We start from the raw sequence: 21,095 nt of genomic DNA, 5'->3' as shown, positions 1-21,095 counted from the left end.
TGAACCACAGTGAGAGGCATTATCCACACATGGAGAAAACATGGAACAGTGGTAAAGCTTCCCATTGGCTGGTGGAACAAAATTAGCCTGAGAGCTCAGTGACAACTCGTCCAAGAGGTCATAAAAGACCCCAGAGCAACATCTAAAGAACGGCAGGCCTCTCTGGCCTCAGCTAAGGTCAGAGGTCATGACATTGTTAAAAAAAAAGAGACAAAAATGTCCTAGATGGTGTCGTGGAAAAAAACTATTTCCAAGCACTGTTCAGGTAAAATCACTCAATCAGGTTTATTCATATATTGCGCACAATACAGAGAGCTTGTAGGACAATCAGTGATGAAGCAGGTCTGGATGAAAAGCTCTGCCAGGCAGAGACAACACATGAGTTTTATACAAAGGATAAAGGATCCAAAGCATGAGAAACAGACTGGATCCCATGCAGCTGTGAAAAACAACGTCCAACCTTGTACATGTAACCCAAATAGTTTAACTTGGTGGGAATATACAGGAACTTAGAATAAACATATAGCAATACAACTAGGAGGTGTGACCTTATTGTAATTTTTCCACATCAATGGCAAAGTTCCAAGATGAAAACTACCGCAGAGTAAAAATAACTTTAAGTCTTGTCTCAGTTTTTCCAGAACTCACCTTGATGATCCTCAAGACTTTTAGGAAAAACATTCTGTGGACTGACGAGACAAAAGCTGAACTCTTTTGGAAAGTGTGTGTGCTGCTAGATCTGGCATAAAACTAACACCACGTTTCAGAAAAACATCACGTCATCAGCAAAACGTGGTGGTAGTGTGATGGGCTGGGCTGCTCTGCTGACTCAGGGCCTGGAAGATTTGCTATGATAGTGGAACCGTGAATTCTGCTGTCGACCAAAACATCCTGAAGAAGAACGTCTGTTCACCTTAGGCTGACGCCAACTCTACTCCTGTAGAAGCCTCAAGTTACAATTTTAGGGAAAGACAGTTTAGGTTAAACTGACTCTTATTTGAATATTCTGAATTAAGCTCTACTGACCGTCACTCAGGGACAGGTAAACCCTCTTGCAGACAGAGTGTGGAAATCCTTTGTTTTCACATAGTAAAAAAAAAGACCATAAACTTTTAATCAGATTTGTTTGATTATTTTATACCGGTTTATAATTAAGGTGCATCTTTTAGTTCAGCTAAAATCATGATATAAACTTTTACAGTTTGTAAAACAAAACCTGAAACACACACAGGACATGAATACTTTTAGGCCAATTGCTTTACGGTTCGACTCATTAGATGCAACATGCAGACTTTTGAAAGCCTCAAAGGGTTTTGGATGAAAACGTTTGTCAAAAAACTTCACATTCAAAAACAAGACACCGAAATGAATAATAGCAATTAGTTTAATATAAACAAAAAGAATGAGCATACAGCAGGAACTGTAATGATTTATTCATTTAAGGCTAAAGCCAGTTCTGACAACCGAAGCACTTCAAAAACATTTTGCGTTGGCCCACAACGTACTTGGCTTCATATGTTGAATCCACATCAACGCTTCATCACCCCTAACTAACATTTAGTTCTTCACATCACGTTTTGAAAGCAAATGACATTTAAGTACGTCGGCGTGGGTCGAACAGCACCGTCGTGGTAGCGACAATCAGCGGACTCGCCTGAATGAAGGAATGAATGTGGGTTTAAGGCTACAGGTAAACTGCAACGCTCACAAAACATTCAGAGTACTCCATGGAGATGATGAGACTCGATATTAAACACTAACTGTACCATAAGTGGTGTAAGACGGGGCCAGGTCGTCTTGGGAGGGAAATGAGGTTTAAGTACCGAAGCGCCCCCAGTCGCACCTTCAACTCTGAAACTCGTCAACTGACTGAATTAAAGTGCGAAATCTTCAGGGCTGCAGTCCAATGTTCAGACTCCATCAGTGGTTTTCATCCAGACTGGCTCACATGAGGATGAAAACAAGTAGTCGCATAATACAGAGCATTCGTGCTGTATGCTGTGCCGTTACCACACGGTAGATGGACGAGTGAGAACGCAAATGTTTAAAACAACCAAGTCGTGTGATACAAACTCGGATCAGGAAAACAAACAAATAGAAAAAAAAACAAAAACGTAAATACAAGTTAGAAAAACCTCCCAGGAGTACGTTGCAAATGTTCAAAACAAAGGCATCATCATGGATGTTCAGCTGCCCTGACTGTGTTCAGCAGCAGGTTAAGACTAAACGTTCTTCAGTGCCAACAGGCATGAAAAATAAACAAACACTAATTCTGTTTTCCGACTGTAGAAACGATTCTTACTGGAGTGGAGAAAAGTTAATCGTACCAGAACTGAATGAGGAATCACTGGCCTGGGAGAATGCGCCGTTATTTTACTACATAACAAATATAAAGCAAAACACAGAGGACTAAATAATTTTAACAGCTGAACATTATGGCTTTTAAAAAATATACCTTGAAGCCATTAAATGACTTTGCCATCAACAGCATATATTTTAAAAATCCAACAGAAGAAATAATTCTGGATTCTGAGTGACTAACATTTCTAAAACAAATACACACACAGGTCTCTATTAAAAATAATTTGAAGACCTTAACGACACATTGCATCGTTAAGACGGTGAGATCAATGTGTAGTTTGGCTAAATGTTGGTTAGCTGGGTCTAAAATTTGGACCAAGTCCACAAAAACAGGAAGGCTACTAAAGGAAAGTATTCAGAAACTAGACATTACTTGAAGCAATGTGCCTGGAAAACAGAAAATGAGCAAGAAAAGAAATTAGGGATGCACCAATTGCAGTTTTCTGGCCGATCATCAATATTTAAAAAGCCTGACCTTCCGATTCAGATTTTTTTTTCACACTGATGAAGAAGCAGAGATGATGCAGGACAGTACGACAGGGAAGACAGAAGAGCAGAGAGCAGTGATCAACTCCTCAGGAAATGTATCGCTGGGTACTTTTCTTGTAAAATCAATACATCATAGATTTAGAAATGACGAAGTCATTTTATCAGGATGATGATGATAACGCGTCTTGTTGCAGAGTAAAAATGCCTTCTCTAAAAAAAGGCAGATCAGCTAAATTAACAGGCTGGATGTCAAGCCAAAAGAAAACTTTGGGTAAAATAAAAAACGCTGTGCACAACAAGCCTTTCTCCTGAAACTTTGATCTGCCAGCTGCTCTTTGATGACCTTGAAACAAGACGGGAATCCCGTTTTCATACTAGTAAGGTTCAGAGGAGGTTCAAGGACTCCCCATGTTTTTGATTCGGGATTCCATGAGTTCCCTCTACTAGAACTGAAAAGACGATGTGCCGATAATTACAACAATTTCACTCAGACGTGTTTTCCAAAGCAAAAAAAATGTTCAGCTTTTCTGTCATATGTGAATGCATTTTCTGGCTACAGATTAAAACTGAATGATCCACCATGCCACGAAAGGGATTCCATATTGGTCTGCAGGAGTTTTAACTCAGTGGCATTAAGAAGGGTCGACATATTTAGTTTTGTTTTAACTAAAATTGTGTAAAACATCACACGTTATGCTTAATTCACAACCACTAAGTCGGGGTCATTTAACTAAAAGTTGCACTTTTAGTTAAGGTATTTTAAATACCATATACATAAGGTACTATTTCAGGTAATTATACCTTAAATATCATTTTATACACAGAAAAAGGGAAGCTGAACCCTCTAGAAGTTGATCAAAGTGATTCACAGCCAGGAATAGAGTTGGGTTTTCAGCTTTTACCTAAAAAGACTAAAACATGAAAAGAAACTCCGACAGTTCTAGAATGTAAAAACAGGAAGCTAATTCAGTCCAAACCCAGGATTTGAAAGGCTGATTGTTCCCAGCAGATTTGGTCGTCCTAAACGAATCAGAGGGGAGACGGGGCCTTCGTTGTGTTTCCTATTTAGAACAGCTCAGCAGTGTCTGACTTAATAAGCTTAAAATGAGGAAAGTAAAACAGTAGTTGCTTGGTTCTTACAGTGTTTCTTTTGTTTTAGAAAAAACAAATACAAAATAGAATCTGCAGATGTCACTAAAAGGAGGATTTCACAAACATTCACCATCCTTTAAAATGCCAGCAGGTTTTTCCGAGTGGAAGAAAAACTAAATACACGTGGTTGATATACTGTAACAGTCCGCTGATGCAGTGCAGTACGTCGTCTACTGCATGTAGTCCAGGAAATTCACCGGAGCTTCGTGGCTCTGCTGGAAAATCCAAAAATCATGGCGAGACTCTGCAAACTTCTTCTTCACAGCATAAAGTTCAGTTTATCCCACTGTCGGTCTGGTCAGGGCTGCACCAAAATACTGCTCAGGCGCTTGCAGTCACAGGCGCGCTTGATTCGTTGCCTATCTCTTGTAATGGTTGGGGGCGTCTGCAAACATGTACTTGAGTCTGTAGGCTTCGGCCAGGAGGAGACCCACTTCCTCGTTTCCCCAGTGGATGGTTGGGAGGTTCTGCAGAAGCATCAGGAGGCTCTGAAGGAAAGACAAATGATGTGTTTACATCGACATCGCTCTGGTCAAAAGACGCAGAGAGGAGGTAAACTAGGTCTGCCGGGTTAAGCTGAGGCGTAGCTGGAAAACTTATTGCACTCTCTTATCAACAGTTTGTGTGTTTTGGTCTTCGAAGAAGATTTTGACACAACAGTTGGCACGCTGGGTTCTAAATTAACAATATCACTAAAAACTCCAGAAATATGACGCTGATGCGGGGAATAGTTGAACAAGGTCACCAATGGAGGGAAATGCAGCGTGGAGAAGACGCCCCGTCGACCCAAGATGCGTCTTTGTGGTAAAGATGGCAAGAAGCAGATTTATAAATCTTTAATTGGGCAAATTAAAGATTTATATGCAGACAGACGGGAAATAAAAAAAAAACGTAATCTTCTTGTCAGGAAATATGAGGATGTGCAGCCGTACGTGGATGGGCCTCAACAACAAAATATTAAGTCAAATAAATGAAGTCATTGTAAACAATTTACTGGCGCTTAGGGCAGAGATGCATACGTCTGTGCAGCATGGATTTGTGACGGGTCTTTGCGTTTCCATTACAAATGTGCGCAAAACTTTGATATGCTGCTAATGTTGGAAAAAAAGCAAAACAAACAAAAGAAAAAAGAGATGGGACCGACACTTGGACCTTGGTGGGGGATAAAATTATATTTTAACGCTTTGAGATGGATGTTGGTTTTTTTTAAAAAAAAAAATAGATGACCAAATATCAATACATAATTATTAAAATTAGAACCAAATTTTGAGGAATGTAATAGGCTAATAACTTCTAATAACTTAGAAGTGATTATGTGAGTTTATAGTGAACATCAGAGGGGGACTGCCACAGTCTAATAAAGCTTAAACATGTTTTTCTAATGGACAAAAAAAGAAAGATTTATATTCTAATTAATGTGTATTGATTAACTAGATTATCAAGAAATGGACCTCTGTAAATGTTAGTGCTTCCAGTATTCCTTCAAAATAGCAACCTATCAGAATTCAGCTCTGTTGCTAGTTAAATAAAATACTGGTTATTGGTATGTCTCCTGGAATTTTATAGCAGATCTTTGAGTAATCACTCTATGCTAGCAAGCTATTACCTAACTAGCATGTTCAGAGACGATAGAGTAATGGGATGTTTTACCATTCCTCGTTTTTTCAGAAATAAATATGAGGAAGGTTTCTTTAAATATTTTTTTTTAAGTCATCCTTTTTTTTTGCATCATCGTTAAATAAAACCAAAAACTCCTATCAATACCTGAAAGTCAGCCATGCAGAGGATTTCTTTGCGCCACTCGATGAGAAAGGCAGCACACACATACAGGTGGAAGTGGGAGAAACCTTCAGCTTCAGCCTGTGGAAAGTACAAACACAGCGGATTGTTACAACACACCTTTACCCAGAAGTCTTTGCTGCAACACCTAGAGATAAATCAGGAGGAATTACAGTCTTAAGGTCCTTCGGTGAACAAAGGACCTAAAAACCTCGTCTTTGAATAATCACTTTATGCAATGAGTGATTCCCATAGAATCTCTCCCATAGAAAAGTCAGTGTGCAGTACTGTATACTGAGTTCTGTCATACCATATCAAATATTAGCTTAGGAAAAAATTAACCCCATCTCTGAAATGCAGTGTTTGAGTTCACTCTCTCATTGGCTTTGGTTTAAACCAGGACAAAGTGAGCTGCAGGATGGACTGATATTCAACAGCAGCATGGGTACATGGTAGAGTAAAATGTCTACTAGGATACACATGATTTAAAACAACAAAGATCCAACTGATTTTAGTCCTTACAGCTTATCAGCTGTAGTTCTAGAGCAAGGTTTTGTGAATTAGGCTAATAAGAGGAGCTCCTTTAGTTTCCCCACCGTGACTGTTAGTGTTTTTGCAACAGAAAACATTTGTAGACAGATAAATTGGTCTTTCCTGTGTAGAGATACACAGGATCTCTAGTGATACTGTTAGTATCACTTCTGATACTGACAAAATACCGACCGGATACAGAAACACAATGCTGAATGAACTTGAAACATTTCCTTTTTTTTAAAAAAACAAACAAAAAAAAATACACAGACGTAAATGTAGTGAATTACAAATGGATTTGCTGACTCTGCCCCAGTACAGAACATTTAAATACACCAATAGCTTCACAAGCTTGGTTAAACTTGTAAAAACATCTTAACTTGAATTTGTTTTGTTCTTTGGTTTGAACAAATTAAAGTTGCACACTTGGGAGTATAACAGCCAATGTAAAATCAATAATCTGACAAGAACAATAGGTCGACGTCCTTGGTCAAACATGTAAAAAAAACAAAATAAAACAACCCTTCTTTCAAATGATTCAGAAAGTGAAAATAGGAATTCTAAAATTAATGTCAAATAAAGCATGATGACGCTCAGAGCACGAAGCATGGAGTTAGACTGAATAGTTCTGCCGTTATGGATTGGGAGCATTGTCACCGATACCTGATCTAGAATTTTTTTCAATATTGGGACTGATACAGATATTAATATGACATCGGTGCATCTCTAACAACATGCAGCAGCCTTCTTTCAGCCAGCTGAACAGCAGTGTACAGAAATGTATTTATTACTATCCGAATGCTATCGGATCGCTCACGACCAAAATTAATGCAAATGACGTCTCTAATTTTCCACCTCAAAACCAAAATTGTTTGGGTTTAACTGGTCGGTCCGGTTGAGCATATGTTTATTCACAATACGAGGCAAATCGGAGTCATCAGGCAAAGAGACATACATCCCCCCTTCAATCAGCTGCAAGGCTCATCAGATCCCAGACGTCAGTGTGTGTCTACAAAGATAGAAACACTCCAATTCAAAGGCTGGTGCCAAACACACAGCAGCTACAGAGGACAAAAAACTTGATCATGAGTAGAAACAGAAGAACATTTACCTCTTAGGAACCATAACCACAAAAATATATTTGGCATTTAGGTGAGAAGTAATAGTATTTTTTTTTCGATATAGTTCTTTTCTTCTTTTTCCCTCTAAGCAGATCGTGTGTAAACCAGCGAATCATCACCCTCTTAAAGGCTGGAGTGAAAACTAGATCTCTAAATGGAAAGCTGAGGTTCAGCTCAGCTAAAAATAAAACTGAGGTGTGTTTGCTTATCTGAAAGCTCCAAGAAGTTCCATTCCCTGGGGCAGCGCTATGCCAAGGCTTTTAATTGGTTGTCCCAACACTTTATCAAGAAAAAAGAAATAAATTAATATGACATCAAGAGCAAGAAGCTGATAGGAGTTGAGAAATGTACCAGATCATTTTCATCTGGATTTCAAAATCCCCTCCCCCCAGTTTATTAGTTTTCTACCAACACCAGATCAGTGACTATCCATGTGCATGTCTAAGGCTGGGGCACACATTTCATGTCTTAAGACAATTAGTGTGAAATCCTCAGTTGGTTAGAGGAGAGGAGGCAGCTCTACCACTTATTGGATCTCTGTATTATTCTAGGTCAGCCTTTTCCTGTCCTGCCTGTTACTGATGTGACCATGATCTAATCTAAAAATGTTCCTCATCATGTTAACAGGTTCTGTGATTGTTCTATAAATGAACTGCCCTGAAGCAGGAAGACGAGTAAAGCCCAAAGGACGGGGAGTATACGCCTCCATCACCACTGGAGATGCATCCGTCCGATATTAATATCTGCATCGGTCCTGATATAGAAAACAATTCCAGACAGGGTATCGCTGACGATGTGCCTGATCAATAAGGGCGAATCTATTCAGTTTAATTCTATACTTTGCGCTTTGAGTGACATCATGCTTTATTTATTTTACATCATATTCAGTAATGTAAAACAATTGCACTTTCTGAACCATTTGAAAAAAGTTTGTTGCAGTTCATTTTTTTACATGTTTGAACAAGGTAGTCAAAGGTTGTTTTTATCAGTTTCAGTTTCTTTATTATTTGTTTTACATCGGCTGTTATGTTATTAAATTAAAGTTGTGATGTTTCTACATCAAGCTTGTGAAGCTGTTGGTGTATGTAAGTGTGCTGCACTGGTACAGTTATCAAATACATCTGTAATTCAGTACATTTATGTCTGTGTTTAAAAAAAAAAAGGAAAAAAAAGAGAAGCGTTTTAAGTATATTCAGCTGTTTTCCAGCATTGGAATCGGCCAACACTAAAGCACAGGTATCGGTATCTGTATCGGTAGTGAAAATAGTGGATCGCTGCTTCCCTAATCACTACTAGCACTGACTTCGTTCGGTAAAGAATACTGTGAGGAAGACCTGAACATCTAAATATCTGAAGGAGAGAACTCCACCTGGTAGGTGTCCCACAGACGAATGGTACAACGAAGTGGCAGCTCCCTCATCAGCAGGTTGTTCATCCATCGAAACGCAAACTGCAGGTACTCCACCTCGTATTTCTTGAAATGATTGTGAATATCCACTGAAGACAGACAAAAAAAAAAAACAATTTTTAAAAACGATTTCTCATGATTTCTGTTGGCCTGAACAATTCGTTCATCTCCTCACCGTCTATCCGGCTGACCAGCTCCTCCAGCGCCTTCACCTTGTTCTGGATTCCAGGCTGGGCGAAGGTGTAGTTGTCCTGGAAGGCGGGCCATGTTATTTGTCAGGAACACAGACAGATGACCTGCAGCCTGAGAGCCAAGCGTGCGTCCTCACCTGTATGCCATCCAGCAGCTTGCTCATGCACCAGAAACTGTCAGCCTCGATGTTTCTTTGGGTCTCCAGAGGCAGAGCCGCCACGTCAAAGTTCTCCACATCCTCCGCTAGGATGAGAACGGAAAAAAATTAAAGGTTTCTTGTATAGTCGCCATATTGTAAAGGAGTCAGCTAATTTTCAGCTTGACAATTTAACCAGTGCTTATTGGTCTCTCCAAAACCTGATGAAACGCCGGAAAATTCTACGTCATGCTGCTAGCACTTAGCGACAACTCGTAGGCGGAAGTGACCGCGCTGCCCACCGCAAACAACGACCCGGCCGGAACACGGCGAGCTAAATAACAGAACGTAATTAAACGAAGCTTCGAGGCAGATCAATTTTCCTCGAGGAATTTTAATAATCGAGGTACTCGAATAATTTGAGGAATCGTTACAGCCCTAGTAGTTTACTTAAACTGGATCCTATGAAATCTATTTTATTCTTTTCAAAATTCCATTTCATGTTTTCATATTCCAATTTGATTTCAATTTTTTTCTGTTTTTCATTTTAACCGCATTTAAATCAACACAATTATTGCGTGAATGAAAACAATCCACAGTTTCACAAATATAACAGGCTGCTGTGGTCAACAGAACTTTTCTTTTACAAGGTGTTAAATAATTGTTTCCCCTCATTTCTTTGAAGAACTCAAACACTGAATGTTGTTTTTAGCATAAAAGAAAAATCTCCCTTTTCAAAATGCTTTGGAGTTGAACTGAATACCAAAAATACTTATCTCATAAAAAACAAAACAACAACCTTGTGCTCACTTCCATAATGATCAGGGTGTTTGTTCATTTTTATTTTCTCCAACAACAGTGAAGTAATGACCGTCAGTGTTTTTGGCGTTCGGCCTTCGTGTTCCTGCGACTGCATGGGTGCAGGTCATCCAGGCAACACTTTTAGCAGATAACGTGAAGAGTCAGGAAAGTGTGCTTTCATCAGTTTGAGCTTTGGAAACGTTTAAGCATTTTGGATATCTCAGGGTTAAATCTCTCGAGAGCCAAAATGCAATTTGCCTTGAAAAAGAGATACATTTTATATAATCATGTACTACATGAAACATATTTTCAAAAGTAAGTAAGACACACATTAACTACAGAGACGGCAGGAGACTGAAGGGGATTTTTATTTATATAAATGTACTAAATTAGACAGATTTTTGGAAAACTAAGTAAATAAACTCATATCTATTTCTGTTTTCAGATTTCAGATCAATGTGGATTAAACTTTTACAAAAGAAAAAAAAAAGGCTTTTGCAGAATGAGGCCAGCAATGCACAAGGACAAACTTCAACATCCTAAATACAAGAGAAACTAGATTCATCTAAAGTCCACACAAGCAAATCAAAGTTTTGCAAAGACAGAAAATCGGACATCAGGAATGAAATTCATCACTCAGATCAGTGCATCTCTGTACTGAAAAAAAACGTATACTCAAGAGCATAAATGAACTTACTGACGAACTCGGACAAGAAGACGACAAAAAAAGGTGTGACGAGGTCGTTGATCCCTTGGACGTAACCGCTGGCTGGATGACGGATGGCCCAGATAAACAGAATCCGCTCAAACACCTGAAGACAAAATGGCAAAACTCTGTTTTAAAGGAACATCATGTTGTGCGGAACAGAACGCTCCGTTCTGTTTTCCCTTTGTTGCAATTTTGTAGCCGTTTGTCAGGGCCGAGTTTGTTGCTACGTCCCAAACGTTCAACCTGTGTCCACCTGTTAGAACCGTCAAATTTAGACTCATTATCTACAAATGGTTTTTTACAAATCTTTAAAATTTTCAATTGTAGCATCATAAAATGAGATTTGAGGAACTCAGTCAGGCTTTGTCTCAAAGTGTACTTCCTCTTTTCGTCCTCAGTGACTCAGCAACACAATATTTCACCAACTTCCCCAAGTTATAAATTTTTTAGTAGTATTAGGTCTAGTCATCCGGTAATTTGAAGTGTTGTTGATTTTTGATGTGTGAAGCTGATACTTCCAATCTGATGAGTACAATTCTGAAATTGCTCTTTGCTTCAAACTGTTACAATTCCTATTGCTTTATTGATACGATTTTTCCCCCACAAACCAATGAAGAAGAAAAATTGAGAAAATTAAGCTTTATGCATGATCTAATTATTAATCTATAAACTCAAAATCTGAATTACAAACCAGCCACCTGCAGCAGAACAAAGAATTGTCAGGAGAGCAGACTAAGAGGAGTTTTGAAAACAGCAGAATTCATTTTTATATTTACAATCAAGAAAACAAGATGATATCAAACAACACAAAAAGGACCAATGTTCAGTCTTTATCAAACATGTATTATGTGTTACACTCCTAAAAGAAGCAGAGGATTAGTTGCATCCTCAGTTTACACAGAAAACTTTCAAGGCTCTAAAGTTATCCAGACTCTAATTTCATGAACATTTACTGTAAATCTGAAGTACAGATTCGACTGTTATTAAAGTTGGACCGAGTTTGAAATGAGTTAGAGTTTAAAATTTTCTACAATACAAAATAAAGGTATTTTGATTTTTATATACAGTATCTATAGATGTAAAAGCTGAATATATTCAGAATTTACATGCATTACCTTTAAATTTTTTTGCTTTAATTTTTTTTGACAAAATGTCAAACACAACGTAGAATAAATAATGAAATCACCAACTTATTATAGAACATCTAAGTCAATTGTGTAGATGTAATTTTGTTAAAGTGAAGTTAAACTTTTTTTTTACCCCTCCAGGGGGTCTTTTTTTGTGGGCTCTAGTGTCCCTTATGTGATAGTGGGCTGACAGGAAACATGGAAGGAGAGGGGGGAAGACATGCGGCAAATGTCGTCGGGTCCGGGAGTCGAACCCGCGACGGCCGCGTCGAGGACTCAAGGCCTCCAAATACGGGCCGCGCTACGCCCTACGCCACCACGGCACGCCCGAAATTAAACTATTTTTAAGCTTTTATCTTTTTGAGGTAGCTGAGCCAGGAGAGTTTTCCTCCTCCAGAAAGGCCTGCAGTACCACTGATCTAGAGCTGGCCCTTAAACTCTCTGGCCGCTGGATTTCTACTGGACCTCACCTCTTGGACTGCAGGCTGCTGGAACAAAGGGATGAGCGGGTTGGTTCTTGGAATGTCAATGTGGATCTGCCAGGAACAAATAATGAAACTTAGGCGAAGGTAGATAAGCGCAGCGTGTCTAATTCACTTAAAGTGATAACATAATGCTTCCACTCTATACAGATGGGATCTTTACCTGTCTGTATGTGTCTTTATAGTGCTCATCTGTTCTGGAGTGATAGTATTGCTCTATGAACCCAAAATACTCTTCTCTCTTTCTCTTCAGGACCAGCTCTCTGCGCTCCTTGTTGGCCGGCAGGTAACCCTGAGAGGAGCAAGAACAGAAAAGAAACTTTTCTTTCTGGGGAACAGAACAAGCTGGCCGAGGGAGATAAGAGCAGAGGGGAGATAAGGCTGCCGCTGAAACGCACAACTGCCGACACCAAATAAACAGTACTGGATAAACAAACTAAAAAACAAATTAAGCTTTTAGTACTGAGTTGTGAGTTATGCGATGTTGCAAAACTGAAGGTTGCAAGCCTTACAGAGAGAAGCCTCCACGTGATTGGTCGGACTTCTCTTGGTATTCCCGACCAGCTGTGTTTCCGCAGTTCTTCTGTGATGGCAGAAAGCAAAACAGGCCAATCAGATCAACGGTCGGTTTCACATTAAGCCCAGAGAGCGGCTGCAAGTCAGAGGGAGCTATACTGAATTCCTTTTCTTGAACAAGTTTCATTAAGGACTTATTAAAGTTTTCCTCACAGACGCTGGATGATATGTGGAACTTTTATCTTCCCCTTTGATTCAACTTTAGGGTCTATCTGGAGGAGAGATTACAAAGTTTTGCAATAATTGTCAGATATCAAGCTGTATTTTGTGCGAAGCTCCTGACCTGCAGTCACTAAAGGTTCCACTCAGACTGGGAACAGCAGCATTCTGGGAGTTTCTTAGAGGCCATTTAACAACAACAAACAAATAAATCCAATGACTGATCCACTGGATGGACGATATATTACAGAGTGCAAAGTTGTGGTAAACATAATTATATTTTAATTGAGTGTTTCCCTGTTTTAAAAAAGCTAAAACAATTTATAAACCACATTAAAAACAGTAGAGGTGCTGCACTGATTGCAGTTTTCCGGCCGATTGCCAATTACAGATCAAAAACACCATGTGTAATTTCTGGACAGGATTTACAGGACAGATGGGAGCATCGCCGAGCATGTGGAGCTGAGTAAGGCAGCATGCAAATACCTTTCCCTCTTCAACAGTACCTAGGTCGGTGTTGGGACTGGCCAGCAGCTGCTTGAATTTATCCAGCCGGCTTTTCTCCCGCACCGTCATGGGTGGAGCCCCTGACGCATTCTGATCCGAGATACGAGCCACCAGAGGGATGATGGGACGCACTGGGAGAGACTGCTGCTTCTGCAGCGAGGAGCGGACTGAAGAAAAAACAACAAACAAACAAGCAAAAAAGAAAATTGGTCAAATTCTCTTCAGATAAAAGAACACAGTAACTGAACAACCACTGAGTTTTGGTTTTGTGACTTAAAAAAGATCAAAGGATTAATTCGCAACAGCCTGAATATTCCGCATCCAGGCGACGTCTGAGCAGAGGTCCAGGTGCTCGGTGAACAGCACATAACTATTCATGTGGCAGATGCTCCTCAATATGAAGCTGTACGCAGCCTGTGCATCATTAAAAATATTCACCCAGCAACCCACAATGTGCCTGCAGGTCACAACACTAATACAAAAAGTACAAAAAGTGCAAAAAGTTTCTATCCACATGTTCTATAGACGTAGATTCCAAAGCAGAGGGGAACATTTTTCTACATACCTTCAAAGAAACATTTACACAGTACGACTCTCTCACCTTTATATTCGTACTCAAGAAAAACACAAACTTTACTCTGTTTTAATGCAACGTCTGTGTTAAGATGTGCTCAGGATCAAATTTTGCAATGGCTCCATTGAATTTGGTGACATTGTCATCTGTCATGTGTTAGAGTGGTTTCCTATCTACAATCACCAAACACTCAAGTACTGCAGTCGAAGCAGGTACTGTGTTTGTAAAACAAAACTCCTCAAACGCCTCCAGTATTTAGTGGTTGTGTCTGCGGACTGGGACGTGTCCCGTCAGGCATATATTTAAATCCCGATAATCTCTACAGACCTACCTGCAGTGTTAAGTCCCTTCTAACAAAGTCCATAATTAGCTTCAGCGTGAATCACAAGAGGGGCATCTCAGAAACCCTTTAAGCAGAATGAATTGCTGCATGATATTTACAACACACCTGAGGTCGTGTTGAGATCTGCGTCACTGCTAGACTTCACAAATTTGCCGTTGACGCGCTCGCACTCTGAGCCATCATCCCTTAGGGAGTTGTGACCCTCGTCCCTGGGTGGAGTCAGTATGTGAGGCAACACATGCTCGGTTTCACCCGTCTGATGCCGGAGTTGCTAAGTGGACGCAGAAATGAGCAGAACACACCTGGATGAGAATCTGTCACCGTTCCAGACCAGCCTGTGGTTTTTCAGTGAGAAACAGGAGGTCTTGTAGATACCTGGTTGTGCACAGACGTGAAGTCCTGGCCTGAAGGCGTAAAGGAAGCCGAGAAGGGTGTCCCGCAGAAGTTTTCATCCTCCTCATCGTCAATGTCCCAAGCATCATTTGTGCTGCAAGCAAACTCGTGGAAGCTGCAAGCTTTTTTAGACTTAACGTTGTTGAATTTGGGCTTTGTGTCTTTTGGGTACCTGCAGGTTGGAATAAAGAACAAACAGGAAATTAAAAAAAAGATGCAAGACCTGGTAGATCCCATTGATGGATGAATTTTATCCATCCATCCATGTAATCAGCTGGTGAGGGGGAAATCAGACCATCTTTTCGGCTTACCAACCCTATTTAGTTATCAACTGACTGGAATCTAAACAATAAAAAAACCCAAAACTCTCTGGGCAAAGACACAAATACAAATAGGGCCAGACTAAAAGATAACGTTTTTCTAAATTATGAAATTAAAGTGATCATATTTATGACACAAAAGTCCTATTATTAGAAGAAATAAAGGCACAACATTACCAGACGAAAGTCGTAAAAGTACAAGAAAAACTGTTTTAACAAGAGCAAAGCTTTTATAGTTTACAAGCTGTAATGTGACCAGATCGTCAAGTCTGTGGTTCATTCAGAATAGACTCAGTCATTGCTCAATCGTTTTAAACACCTGCTGATAATAATTTGATGCTGATGCGTTAAAAGATTAAGTACTGTATGTCCTATTTGTAAAACCGATACCAAAGTACTACTTCATAAGATGCTCTTCATTTTAGTCTTTTATTTTTCATGAAGGAGTTATCATAAAATTACTACTTCATTCTTCATTCATAATGACTTTCTGACCATATCAGAAAGTAATTATGACTTTCTGATAACATGAATTTATTCTCATTAATTCGACTTTATTGTTGTATGACTTCTCGTATTATTGTGACCTTATTCTGGTAATGTTATGACTTTATTCTCCTACTTTACGACTTTTTCATGTACCATTACGACCTATTCTCGTAAAATTATGACTTCATTCTGGTAATTCATTAATTTTTTTTTCTAGCCTGGCCATGACACTCCATTGTAGGGAAACACAATTGTTGCCAGGCCATATTCCCAATGCTCTTCTGTGGTAAGGTTGCTACTGAGGAAATCAAGACTGAAAGTTAGCTACTTTCAGCACAAGACAGGTGTTTAAAAATAAATCCATTGATTATTAAGAGTATAAATACACCTTCCTTATCACTTTACAAGAACACATAAGTAAAACTACTGTCAAAGTTTACAATTCATTGAAACTCCAGTCACGTTATTGTTTTAAAGACGTCCGTCTCATACACCATCAGAAACATCTTTATGGTTGAATAAAAGTCATTTTTGATTCAAAATCCGGCCAGGGTATGAATAGTCCTGAGCTAAACTCTACAAAGTTGAACATTAGACACTTCAAATTTGAATAATTAGTTCAAATCTGCCATAACAGTTCATGGCAGAAAGCCTAAAAAGAAATATTCTGCACCGAGCTTAATCATTGTCATTAAGGAGAAGTTGGAATTGGCTGTAATCTTTATTTTTCTGTAGGAGTTTAAAAAAAAACAACACAGATCTGAATTAAGAAAAAAAAAATCTAATTGTTGCATCTCAAAATAATGCAATAAAGTAAAAGAAACATAAAATACTGGATCCAAAAGCAGAACAAAAGCAAAATGCATGCAGTATACAAATGTACTGAAAACATGAAAGACTGCAAAGACCGGTAAAAAGGACAAATTAAATGCGTCCACGTGGCATGCAGCAGCCCAGGCGTACACTGAGCACTTACGTGCGTCGCAAACGGGGATCGAGAGGTGGATGCTGTGCTCCATAAACTGGCTGCACGCTGTGGATGATAATGTAAAAATGCAGTCACCTCGACGTGGAAAAACACTTGTAGCTAACCTGAGGGTAAATGTTCACATCCATCGTTTAATGATTGCTGGCGATGGTACAAACTGTCCGTCGTGGTTTTTCTTCCCCCCAAAAGCTCATTTATTATCTCAATTGTTCCAAATATGACCGTGTACAGACGCAACATTACAGCATTAAATTTGCTTTTCCCACTCATATGTGAAAACTAAATCAGGAAGCGAACAAAGTTAGGAAGAAGAGGTTTCCGCAGTTGGGTTTGGGACCCCATTTGCTGTCAGGTGTAATATCTAAGTCGGGAGTCTTCTTCAAAAACCTTCTTCAATGACAAAAATGACAATTTGTTTTCTATAAATGTTGAAGAAGATAATATAGCACAACATAAATAAGGAATATTTTTTTCCTTCAGAGGGATATTCCTCTGAAGGTATTTTTTTATTTTGAGTGACAGGTTCAAAGTCAGAAAGTGTTTGTTTAGTTTCAGTATTTTGTTGACCACTCTTTCCTTTTAGTCAGACTGTAGTTCTGCAGTAAACAGAAGTAGCCGACAGCTTGCAGGGCGGCCATGTTGTTCCCCTCCCTGTGGTGGGCAGTATGTTCAGCAGACAGCACAAACTTAAAGCTCAGCTTTCTATTTCCCTTCCAACTCTCTGGCAACTGGGAGCAAACAAGGAAAAGTCACAATTCCCACTTCTTTCTTTGTTTCTTCAAAGAAATCCAAAGAAATGTCGCCCCCCTCGACAGCCCCGTAGTGCCTTGTAAAATTCTCCACAACTCTTAAACCAAGGGTGTCCAAAGTCTGGCTTGGGGGCTATTTGCCGCCCTTGTAGTGATTCTGGGCGACCCCCGATTGCAACACAAAACTGGCCCAAACTTGGTTTCCCAGCTCAAGGTTGGAAGTTTTTTTTTTTTTTTAAAAAAGAATTTTAATCAAGTTGCAAAAAAAAAGATGCACACGTATGAAAGTCTTCTAAAAATGAAATGTACAATACAAAGTACTCATCCTTCAACAACCATGTTTTTTCACTTTTATGTCAAATTAATATGAAAATGGGTCTGATTCTGGATTAAATCTGACCAAATAAAATTATTAAATGAAAATCACAGGAAGTCTTGTTGCAGTTTGCCACAAGCCCTGTAGAGGAGATAGCAGGAGATATAAAAACACAATTATCCCTTTTCTTGTAGAAAACAAGTCACACTATGACCATGAAAGACTGATATGACTGGCAGCGTTTTATTGGAATAGCTTACAGTAAGCCTTGTGGCTGGGAACTGGAGCTGCTGGTTATCTGGCAGTGCCAGAGTCTGTTGTTTACAATCGTCACGCTGGCTTTATCAGCAGCAGCAGCGAGGACAGGGAGTGAGCGCAAACCTCCAGTCTTCCTGTTCAAACATCTGTTGGTGTCCAACCTCCGCGGTTAGATCCGTCTGTGGGACAGAGAGAGAGAGACACACGCCCTCTCCTTGGAAATCCTCTCCTCTCGGGTTTCCCAAACAGACTCGGCTCCTGTTTTCTTCCTGCCCCGCCCTCTGACAGTTGAAACCAACACATCAGCCTGTCAGTCAGTCATTAAAAACATACAGCTCAACGTAGGTGAAACACACAGCTCAGCTCTTTTTAACAAGGTCCAATGAGTTCTGATTGCTGCGTGTGCCAGACAAAAAAAAGAATTGGTTTCAGCCAAAATTTGTAATTGGGAAGTCAGGCTTTCCAAAGATTGGTAATCGGCCAGAAAACTGCAATTGGTACACCCCTGGTTAAGATAGAAATGTATTCTATTCGTTTATACCGTCTTCTCCTTTTGTCACATAATTTAAGCACAATCTCCCTAGAGAATAGAAAAATTGGTTTTCAAATTAAAAATTGCTTCTGAGTTGAATCGCTAGACTGTGAAAGATTCGCATGTCGAATATTTGCTCAAATATCTATAACAGAAATCACACAATTATCTTTACTATTGTAAAATGCGGTCCCTCCAGTTGTTCTTGAGTTCTGCAATAGTGGAAATTCACGCAAAATCAGCAAATCCCCGCATATTTTCATGCCACTGCATCATTGTGAGTAATTGTGAGAATTCATTAGCAAAAATGGTCAAACCTGGGATTTAAGTGACCCTAACTCCCACCTGCAGGTGACAATATGTCTAACTTCTTACCACACTTCTGCCTCAACCTTACTTGTTAAGCCATAGTCCATTATCTAACAAAAAAATCCCATTTACAATCATATGCAAGAGTGGGGAAAAATTATTTTGCGTAACTCACGATAATATACTTTTGGAAGAAGTTTATTGAGGAAAAACCTATGCAGAAATATTTCTTTTTGCCATATAGCTGGGGTCAAACTGGCTGGATTTAAATTCATTTTTATTTTTTTACTAACATGTTTCTTCTCACCAATAATGAAAAGATTTTAGAGTCTGGCAAACAGTTTGTGGTGGCTGACAGCAGACCGTGTGGGAGCCTTCTTTCAGCCAGCTGACAAGCAGTGCATAGCAACATTTATGGAGGAACACAAAATCACAACAGCATAAACGAAATTTGTTGCAATTTCCAAACTGTATCTTTTTAAAACTTGGTATTGATGGTGGCAACCAGCCTGTGACTAAATGTTTTAAATGTCCATCCAGCTGCTGCTACAGTAGGTTGGGTGGAAAAGAAATCACTTATACACAAAGCTATAACTCATAATGATAATTGGAGGGGGGGGGGGGGGGCTTAAAGTGTTATTTCACTACATGACCCTAAATGGAGGCTCGCTGAACTCCAGTTTAAAGCGGTATTTATAAATGAGGGTGAATGGAGTCCATTGTGTTGCAGCAGCTGTCAGCACAGACCCAGGAAGCATACGGCGGGCGGATGGTGACAGATGACACCCCCACTTTAACACAAACCGCAGAGAATAAAGTGATGGAGCTCAGTCATCTTTTAGCTGACAACACAATCAAATGAAACGTCTCTGGCGTGCTACAGCAGATTGACTCAAAACGACAGTAATTTGCGCATTTTAACTATAATTACTTCAGTCAGTTACGTCAACCGTTTAATGTCAACCAAAGACTCTGTTTCTCTCATTGTGCGTCAAACAGGATTTCCTGGAGATTTTCCCTGACTACAATAGTCCGGCCGAAAAGTTAGCACTGGGAGGCAGCGATGTGTTTTGATAAGAATGAGATAACCAACCTTCCGGGAACCTTAGTGTTTCTCCTCCAGAAATTGATCCTGTTGTCGGTGGCCATACTCGGATAGCACAACCCCCTTCAGCCCAACACCGAGCCCGGCTCCGCGTACCATGAAAGCGCAATAGGGTGAAGGGGAAGGGACGGCTTCCGTGTTTCGCAGCGCGGCCCCGCTCAGCTCTCTGTGGTCAGCCTCGGGGAGAGTTCAAATGATACTGAGATAAGGCGATATCTGTCGTTCTGCTGCGAGGATGAGCAAAGCGGCTCAATGGAAGCCGCCATCTTGGGGAGCAACGGTCGAAGCGCGTGATTGGCTCGCGGGTCGAACAGGTGCGGTGGAGGTGGCCAATAGCAGCAGATGTTGTGCAGGGAAAAGGGGGAAAAAGATAGACAAATGAATAAAAATGACCAACAGACAGAGCTGGGTAGAGTAGCAGTACTTCATCATATTTTTACTCAAGTAAAGGTAAAAAGTAGTCCCGTAATTACTCGAGTAAGAGTAAAAAAGTATCCGATTTAATATTTTGAAATATAATGCAGACAGACAAATATATAAAGTTGTGATTATTCTGGTATTTTAAAACCAAAATTATGCCCCAACTTTACATAATGTAAAATGCAAATATGTTTGTCAAGTTTAATGGACATTAATTTATTCAAGTGGGCCTAGCACCTGCAGAGAAGAATGTTGGGATCCTGAGTGGGAGGTGAGATCATGGATCATAGTGCACTAATTCCTGATGGCCTAACCTGGCTTTGTTGACATGGAATGTCTCACCTCTGTGGAATGCTGCTGGTTTCAAAGCCACCTCCTGGTTTCTGCCAACCAGTGCACTGTGCATACTTTGGAAAGTAAACATAAACATACAATGTGTCTATAGTTTCTTAATGTTTTAAATACCAAACTCAGCTGATTTGATATTAGAGAACAGTTTCCATAAATTTCAAATATAGTGAATCTCCTAATATTTTGCCTAAGCATCCGATCCTGCTATCATTTCAGGGACAAAATGTAAAATAGGAAAACAGAAAAGCAAATAATTGTTGGAGCTCATCAAGACAGCTCAATTCCTCTAGACGCCCTGATCAGGCGGGTCTGGCACATATAGGGTGAATGTTGCCCCCCCCGGCCCATATCCCAGCCACCTCACTGTTTTTGGCTGTATTGCCCTTAGAAACATTAATGTCTTAATGAAGCAGCCAAA

At 39.8% G+C, this 21,095-nt stretch overlaps 1 protein-coding gene across 2 annotated transcripts; it reads right to left on the bottom strand.

Annotated features, from left to right (window-relative positions):
• Positions 1 to 1,366: 1,366 nt before the first annotated feature.
• tbc1d22b (TBC1 domain family, member 22B) lies at positions 1,367 to 20,200 on the bottom strand. Of its 2 annotated transcripts, XM_032569571.1 has the most exons (14): positions 19,895 to 20,200; positions 16,626 to 16,682; positions 14,823 to 15,012; positions 14,553 to 14,718; positions 13,530 to 13,697; positions 12,801 to 12,871; positions 12,452 to 12,580; positions 12,277 to 12,342; positions 10,668 to 10,782; positions 9,170 to 9,276; positions 9,017 to 9,092; positions 8,803 to 8,930; positions 5,767 to 5,862; positions 1,367 to 4,490 (listed from the first exon to the last, which is right to left on the bottom strand). In XM_032569571.1, the coding sequence occupies exons 1-14, from the start codon at positions 19,948 to 19,950 to the stop codon at positions 4,362 to 4,364; spliced, it is 1,554 nt and encodes a 517-aa protein (XP_032425462.1). In that variant the 5' UTR covers positions 19,951 to 20,200; the 3' UTR covers positions 1,367 to 4,361. The 2 variants fall into 2 exon arrangements, with proteins under 2 accessions (XP_032425462.1, XP_032425470.1); XM_032569579.1 differs by lacking the exon at positions 16,626 to 16,682 and having other exon boundaries at positions 19,895 to 20,199.
• Between the last annotated feature and the right edge of the window lie 895 nt (positions 20,201 to 21,095).

This window comes from Xiphophorus hellerii, chromosome 1 (assembly GCF_003331165.1).
Source record: "Xiphophorus hellerii strain 12219 chromosome 1, Xiphophorus_hellerii-4.1, whole genome shotgun sequence".
Lineage (NCBI taxonomy): Eukaryota > Metazoa > Chordata > Actinopteri > Cyprinodontiformes > Poeciliidae > Xiphophorus > Xiphophorus hellerii.
The sequence above is the reverse complement of the archived record's forward strand: the minus strand, read 5'-3'. Positions and strand labels throughout refer to the sequence as shown.

What these genes read in the sequence shown, in the direction of transcription:
- tbc1d22b (XM_032569571.1), bottom strand. Translation starts at nt 19,950, where the DNA reads ATGGCCACCGACAACAGGATCAATTTCTGGAGGAGAAACACTAAGGTT. An exon ending in ATAAAGACACATACAGACAG is followed by an intron (nt 12,343 to 12,451) that starts GTAAAGATCCCA and finishes TGTTCCTGGCAG; the next exon opens with ATCCACATTGACATTCCAAG. An exon ending in TCTGCATGGCTGACTTTCAG is followed by an intron (nt 4,491 to 5,766) that starts GTATTGATAGGA and finishes TCTTTCCTTCAG; the next exon opens with AGCCTCCTGATGCTTCTGCA.